General features: G+C 26.2%; 1 protein-coding gene across 1 annotated transcript; it reads left to right on the top strand.

Moving 5' to 3' along the window:
- The first annotated feature begins 746 nt into the window (after positions 1-746).
- On the top strand, positions 747-7,997 carry LOC100161729. Its single transcript, XM_001951844.5, has 10 exons — positions 747-934; positions 3,781-3,875; positions 4,305-4,416; positions 4,479-4,606; positions 4,676-4,881; positions 5,450-5,606; positions 5,772-5,910; positions 6,029-6,275; positions 6,346-6,537; positions 7,652-7,997. The coding sequence occupies exons 1-10, from the start codon at positions 880-882 to the stop codon at positions 7,758-7,760; spliced, it is 1,440 nt and encodes a 479-aa protein (XP_001951879.1). The 5' UTR covers positions 747-879; the 3' UTR covers positions 7,761-7,997.
- The last annotated feature ends 242 nt before the right edge of the window (positions 7,998-8,239 follow it).

Genomic DNA, 8,239 nt, shown 5'->3' with positions numbered 1-8,239 from the left:
ACTTAATAAAACTTTTTTCCTAATCTCTAATAGCAATTCAAATATTTTATGTTTTATACATGCTATAAATCATAGATTGTCATTGTTTTTTTTAATGTGTAAGTGTAAACAATATTAAATATTATTTATATAACTATACAGCATACTTACTTAATATCACAGCATATATGTACCTATAATTATACTTTTATTTTTAAACCATAAGTTAAAATGGATTTTTATTAAAGTATTATTCCAGTCCTCTATTAAAATGTATTATAATATATGTTTGAAATCGATTTTCATGTATTTACATTTATTTATTTTTTAATGCGAAGTTACATAATACATACCTAATACATACCTACCTAATTACGCTTATTTCAACACTCGCGTACTTATATGTACCCATATAAAATATATCTATTACATTTAAATAAAGGAATAAAAATAAGTCTCTGATTCGATGGAATAAAGAATAAACCATTAGGTACGAATTATTTGTCTGTCTGCATTGATCCGTCGTGTCCTTGACTTTGTATGCAGCAAACACAACCACACTATAATATATTATCGTATAATATTCTATTATATTATATATTATACACATAATACGAACGATTTTGACGATGTTGACGATCGTAATAAATATAATAATAATTTTAGTAATAGTAAAAATGATACTGATGAATCAAAACATTTTCTTGGAACTGGTTATGGTGTGAGAAAGTGGTCAACCTTAGGTTACCACCGTACACAGTGTACCTGTACAACACAGTTCAGCCACAGTACGCAAGCAAGTTGGTCACTGGTTGAATAAACAATATTGCTTTCGAAAAAATGACGTAAATATTTTTAGTTTTTTTTCGAGATCTCGTAAATTAAGACTACGACGTAGGAATGGATTTTGCACTGAAAGTGATCGCAGTGATCGCGATTTACTTTTGCCCAATCGGTAAGTGTTAGGTTTTTTTAATTATTTTAAAAACAGTGCTATTAGCTGTAATATTAAACTGTATACAACTATATAAGTAATTTAAATTAAAAAAAAATTACAAATATAATACGACTGAACACAGCAGATACTCGTTTCTGATTGTCTCGTATATATGTATATTGTATATTATATTTTATGCATTGCATAGAGATCGTTAAATATTTTACGTAACTGGACATAATAGGATTACCATTGCATAACTTAAGTTTTGTAAAGCACATTTCAAATTATCTAATCAACTTTAATATTATATAAACTACATACAGGTTAAAATAATATTGTTGTATACTTTTAAACACAATTTTTATCTATACCTATAGATATTTATTAGTATGTAATACTCATATTAATATAATATTTTGTATACTTACTGCTTGTAATTTAAATAATTATTCTTTTTCAAAGACTTAATAAGTATGCTGATCATAATATTATATTCGAGCTACGAGTTTAATACTATTATAATAGCTACCTATATAAGCACGCATTTTATAAATACTATAGGTAGGTAGGTACCTATAATGTCATGGCCATTAACGAAGTTTGCATTTTTCAGTTAAATAACAAACTAATGTGTGTTTAATATGTTGTCCATTAAATAATATTTATGTAGCAGGCACAACTAACTATTTAAATATACGCACCTATGTCCTATATATTAATCAAATTGGTAATAAAGATGAATCTAACTGAAAATATAAAATAAATGTAGGTATAAATATATTTTCTTGTCTTCACTGAGAAAAATATCATAACTTTTTTTACATAGGCACCTATTATTATTGTCATCTGACTCTAAAATTGAATAAATATTTACATATTAAGATAGTGACACACAAATTAAAAACAATAGTATTATTAATATAATAATATAATAATATAATAATATAATATACAATAATATTATCACCTATGTATTATATTGTATACAATTTTTAATGAAATGCTCATACTATTGATATTTTTTCAAACTGCCATCAAACAAATGATTAAATAAGTTTAGATTTGTTAAATTAATTAAATTAAATTTTATTGATAGACAATACAATTTTTATATTATGAGATGAAAGAAATAGAGTGAAATTTGTATTTAAATAACAGTTCCCTAACATTTTTAGTACCCGGTGAATTAAATTTACTTTTAAAAAAAGCCAGACCGATATTTAAAACACAGAGGCCGGATGTTGAGTTTGCAGCTAGATTTAAATATTGGTGCCAAATAATGAAAAGCTTGTGTAATAATATTATTATATATTTATATGATATAAACCATTGTCTTCATAACAGGATTTTGAACGAGGTTCAATTAAAATTAAAAACTACGTTTATTGATATTTTTGCAGTTGTGAATAGAATGGAAAAATATTATCAAAACCATAATACCACTAAATATACTCTCTTTGCTCAGAGTTACGAATATTATTTGACCAAAAATTCCGTGTATTTAAAAGTTATCATAATTTCAAGAAATAAATGTTTGTTCAATCTGAATCAACAAGTCACTTGCTTTATATTAGTTACTATAATTTATTTTATATTTGGAGAAATTGGTAATAAATCATAACAAGCTCACGGTGGGTAAAAGTGAAATCAGTGAAACCGATTTCAAATAACAATTAGTGACAATTTATAAATGCTGGAAAATATAAAACATGCTCATCAAATCAGTATTTTGTCTTTAAGATTTTTTACAAAGGTATGCGCGTGGCTTATAAAAAGAAACAACGATTTATTCATTTTTGTAGCCGACTATTTCAGACAATATTATATTGAGATTAATATTCGGCCTTACTGTGAAAGCGTAACAATTCAATTCATCTTTTTAAATGTCGATTATGTGTATACCACATGGTTTACTATCACTTCCCACAATACCTTCTCACACATCGTTATGTAATTATTATTCTTGGAGCATAATAAAAAAAAAATAATAATTATAATATGTGCTAAGGTCGCTAAAGAACGTTGAACTTTACCAGACATTCCCAGGACATGGTGTACCAAACTAATTTATATTAACCCTACTATTCCAGTAAATTGTAATTTTTAAAATTTAATCCTTTAGAAATATAGAATACAATTCCAGTAGGTACATATTTATAAATAACTGTAACTATAGATCAATAAATAATATTTTGATTATTATTTGTGTGGTTTTATTTTAAACGCTTTATTACATGTTATATTTCTTTATTAATTATCCATAAATGTATTTCAATTTACTACTCATAATTGTTTTAGCCCTCCTTAATGTATAAAAATGAATGCGGTTACTAACTCACAAATAACCAGTATTCATTTTGTGACTTCGTATCGTAATGTGATAGAGTTATAATATTCAAATTAATTTCTAGAAGAGGTTGTTAACTAAATTTTTACATAGCTCTATAACTAATGCAAATTGTTTACCTTTATTGGTTTTTTTTTATTATAACAGGTTTTATTTTGACTGTTATTGATACGTTTTCTTTTTATATTTATAAACGTAAAACAGTTTATGGTTTTTAAGTTTTAACTGATTTATCTCCATATTTTTTATTCTAATACAAAAAATATTGTGAACGCGAATAACCTTGAAAATTATTACATACAAAATATTTAATATACTTTTATAATTATAATTAAATTTCATAATGTTTTATAATTTGTACCTATTATTTAAATACAAAGTATATTACGATAAGAGCCTTGGTATTTTTTCCCTTATACTTTATAATAATTGTATGATAGAGTAATTGCATTTTATAAAATAATAATTCAATAAAACTTAGTATTAATATGTTTTTAAATGAATGTATTTTTAGTGTTATGTGAAACTGCTGAAGAAACTTTTGTCTGCCCTGAAGTCGGTGGAAACGGAAACTATGCTGATCCAGCTACATGTCGTCGATTTTATCAGGTATTTTAAACATTCGATTGTATAAATGGGTATACAGGGTGTCTCGTGAGGATGTACCCATTAGCCATAGACGGGGACTCGCTGCCCAGACAAAAACCGGTTTTTTGCCGTTTTACCTATAAATTTAAAAAAATATTAAAAATCATGAAATTAATGAAAATAAAATGTTGAAAGGTCAAAGTTTTCTGAAAAATAAACTCTATAAAATGGTTAATTTCAATTGTTTCAAAAATAAAAAATAAATTTTTTTTAAGCTTTTTTACCAAAAATTAGTTTAAATTATAAAATAAAATATATTTAGTCCTTGTCTCTGTGAGCCTAATAAAATAACAGATTTATGATATATTTACTATATCAGGAGATATCGCAACGGATAAATCCTCGCGGGACACTATCGGTATATATTTTTAATCACAATTATATTTACAGTGTGTAGATAATTTTCCATACTTAAATCGTTGTCCAGCGGGCTTATACTTTGATGATGTGAACAAATTATGTACGTTTAAAAATGAAGCACGATGTGGACCTCTTCCTTCAAGTAAGGTTTTATTCATATTACTATACAATACAATACTAACAATATATCATGACTTGATTTAGCTGAAGCTCCAAGTACAGAGAATCCTATTGATTTAGCTCCAAAATGTGATACAAGCCAGTGTACATTACCTTATTGTTTTTGCTCTAGAGACGGAACCATCATACCTGGTGGCTTGGACCCAAAAGAGGTATTTTTTTGACTATTATAAAGATAATTAATATTTTGACTATGTTTTTATCCTCAAAAATTATTTTAGACACCTCAAATGATACTGTTGACGTTTGACGGAGCATTAAATCAAAATAATTATGATCACTATCAAAAAGTATTTTCCCACAATAAGAAAAATCCTAATGGATGTCTCATTAAAGGTACATTCTTTATATCCCACGAATACTGTGACTATAACATGGTACAAGAAATCGCACACAAAGGCCATGAGATTGCTGTAGAAACTGTGTCGTAAGTGTAAACAAATATATAATATAACATAAAGCACTCAAATAATTGTATAGGTTTATAAGTTTATTGTACAGATAAATTAAATTATTGATGTTTATAAAGCCACAATACTAATTAATAAATAATAATTAGTAAAGTACGGATTTAATTTTTATTATTTGATGGGAGAATAATAAATGTTCAACATTTTTTTTTATTATTATTTCGGTTTTAATGTCTTTTTAGAGTTTAAATCAATGTTAGTGTTCTAATTATTTTTAAAAACATAGACAAATATAATTTTTTATTTTTAAATACAATTGAAACCGAGCAGTCTTTTGAACATGAATTTAATTTATTATTTAAAATTATTTTTTAACGATTTATAAATTAATGATTACTTACTAAAACAATAAATAATTTAATAAACAATAATAAAAACAAATCCGCTTTTATAGCTTGTTTTAAAGCTTGGTTGCTTTATTTTAAATGTTTATTCTATAGTTAGTGTGCTTCAAAATCCATATTCTAATAAATAATATACATATTTGTTAAATAAAGTTCATTAAATTAAATTGTGTATTTGTAGGTTACAAAAAGGCCTACATGATAAGGGATACGAAGAGTGGGTCGCTGAAATGATTGGAATGAGAGAAATCTTAGTGAACTTTGCAAATTTAACCAAAAGCGATATAGTCGGTATGAGAGCACCATTCCTGAAGCCTGGTAGAAACACACAATACGAGGTTTTTAACGTTTTTATATTATTTATGTATATATATACAGTTTTTATATATATATTTCCCTTTAATAGAATACATTAATAGTTTTAAAATAATGCATTAAAAAAAATAACATGACTAGAAAATGTTTAGAGCTGACTTTGATTTAATATATTAATTTTATTCTAGGTAATCGAAGACTATGGGTTCGTATATGATAGTTCAATCGGTATACCTCCGTCTAGGGTACCAATATGGCCATACTCTTTAGATTATAAGATTCCACACGAATGCAAGTCTGGAACTTGCCCAACCAAATCATTTAAAGGTTAATTTCTAGACAAAAAAATATTAAAAAGTATAATCAATTTGAGTTTGATAATTTTACTCTTTTTTTTTAATTTATGTACATTTTAATGTTACATTTTTTCAAATACTAATTACAGGTACGTGGGAAGTTCCTTTGAACGCTCATTACGTGGCGACTTACGAAGGCGGTCACTGCCCATATTTAGATCAATGTGTCTTGCATAGTCATGATGCTAATGAAGTATTCGAATGGCTCCGTGAAGATTTCGAACGGTATTATTCGCAAAATCGGGCGCCTTACATGATGCCTTTCCACACCAACTGGTTCCAAATTAAAGAGCTTGAAGATGGACTACATAAGTTCATTGACTGGGCAAATAAACAGTAATCAATATTTATATAATTGTACGAGTCGATTACAACTTAACTAATTGAAATTAAATTTTCAATTTAGGCCAGACGTATGGTTTGTCACAACTACACAAGCATTAACGTGGATGACTGATCCAAAGACCACTAAAGATTTGTCTGGATTTGAACCATGGATGTGTGATAAGCCCGATCAATTACCTTCGCCACCTTGTAATTTACCTAACAAATGTCAGTTATCATTTAAGCATCCGGAAACTAATGTTGTCGGAACGAGGTAATTTACTATAATATGTTTATATTATGTACGAGTAAAGTATAAAACTGAGATTCTTATAAAATGTTTGGGTGATATATTTATGTACAGGAAATATAAAAATGATTATATTATATTAACCGGGCATTTTATACAATGTCTAAGCTCGAGTGAGGAATATAAATATAAATATGAAGATATATTTGAGTTTCATTTATAAATAACTAGGTACAAATTCATCCAGCAGAATTGTACTTCGTTTAAAATGTAAAACCATTCTTTGTTATATCTAGGTATATGCATATAATTTTTAGCTGTAGACATTGAAGTTGGTGCTGTAACGTTTATAGACATAAATTTATCATGGTAGGCTGTTGAATATAGTTGAATAAACTTTTTTTTGTTTTACATTATATATTTATATGTATATTATATATAGTTAGGTATGCACTAATAGTAGGTAATAATAGTAGTTAAGTATCTACAAAATTAAGTAACAAACTAACAATTTATATTTTTGAAATTTGGTAATGCAAGGTAATATTAATAGGGAATAGAAATATATGACAAATGACAATTATTATTGAGTGCATCATTCACAATTTGTATTACCTTGATAGTTGTTGGTGATTTAAAATTATGCGACCACTATCACCTATCGCCTATAGCTTGTATGAATAAGATAGGTTATAATATATAAATTATAATATGTGTGATAAGATAATATAAGAAATCAAATACGAACTGTAGTTTCAATAGTTTTTAAATTTTTGCCCAACTTATTAGTTAATAGTTACTACATAATTATTTTGCACAAATACCTTCTTAATTTAGAGATTTAATAACTGGCATTGGCAATACAGAAAATGTTTAAATAATTTTATAAAATTTCGGGAAATACGCAGAATAACTGGATATTCCACAATTTATTTACATAACATACTTAATAATATGTTAAAATCTTATATTATAGATATAAATAATAGTATATTTCAAATGTTTCTATTTGTACACAAATATTTACCTATGTTCAATTGAGTTAAAAGGACTTGTTACCACGTAAAATTATTAAAATTAAGGTGTTTTATATGAATTAGATAAACAAGTTTGTAATGAATGTATGATATAATTTCAGATATTTGTCAACGTGTAAGGAGTGTCCAAGGAAATATCCATGGCTGGGCGATTCAAAAGGAACTGGTGTTGCTGGAGCCGATGTGTACTCTCCAGACAACTTAAAATAGTTTTATAATTATATTTTACTTTATAAACCAAAAATATTTATTATTTTCTTTTTTCAATTTTTCAATTAATTTAATTTTTAATTTTTAATTCAGTTTAAATTATTTGATAAAAAACCAATTAAATGTTTAACTAATTATTTTAATAAATAATAAAGTTTTTTAGAATTTTATAAATAGTATAATACAAGTTTTTGAATAATGATAATTTGATGAATAAATATTAAAAATCATAGAATACATACCTATTGTCCTAAATTAATATAGTTAATACTTTCAATAAGCTGCAAACAAAACATTTTTCGTACAATTTAGATTTTAGATTCTGAGCGGAGCGATGATTATCGCTGTATTGATTTTACAATTATGTGTGTTTTTTTTTTTTGTTTCTGTGTCACAGTTTAGGGCAGTAAAACTGCTTCGATTTTCTTCAACAGTACCTTTTTCGATGGGAAAGTGATACTAGTTGGTGCATTCGGGTG

Source organism: Acyrthosiphon pisum, chromosome A1 (genome assembly GCF_005508785.2).
Source record: "Acyrthosiphon pisum isolate AL4f chromosome A1, pea_aphid_22Mar2018_4r6ur, whole genome shotgun sequence".
In the NCBI taxonomy this organism is placed as follows: Eukaryota; Metazoa; Arthropoda; class Insecta; order Hemiptera; family Aphididae; genus Acyrthosiphon; species Acyrthosiphon pisum.
Note: the sequence above shows the minus strand (reverse complement) of the source record. Positions and strands in the feature narration are given on the sequence as shown.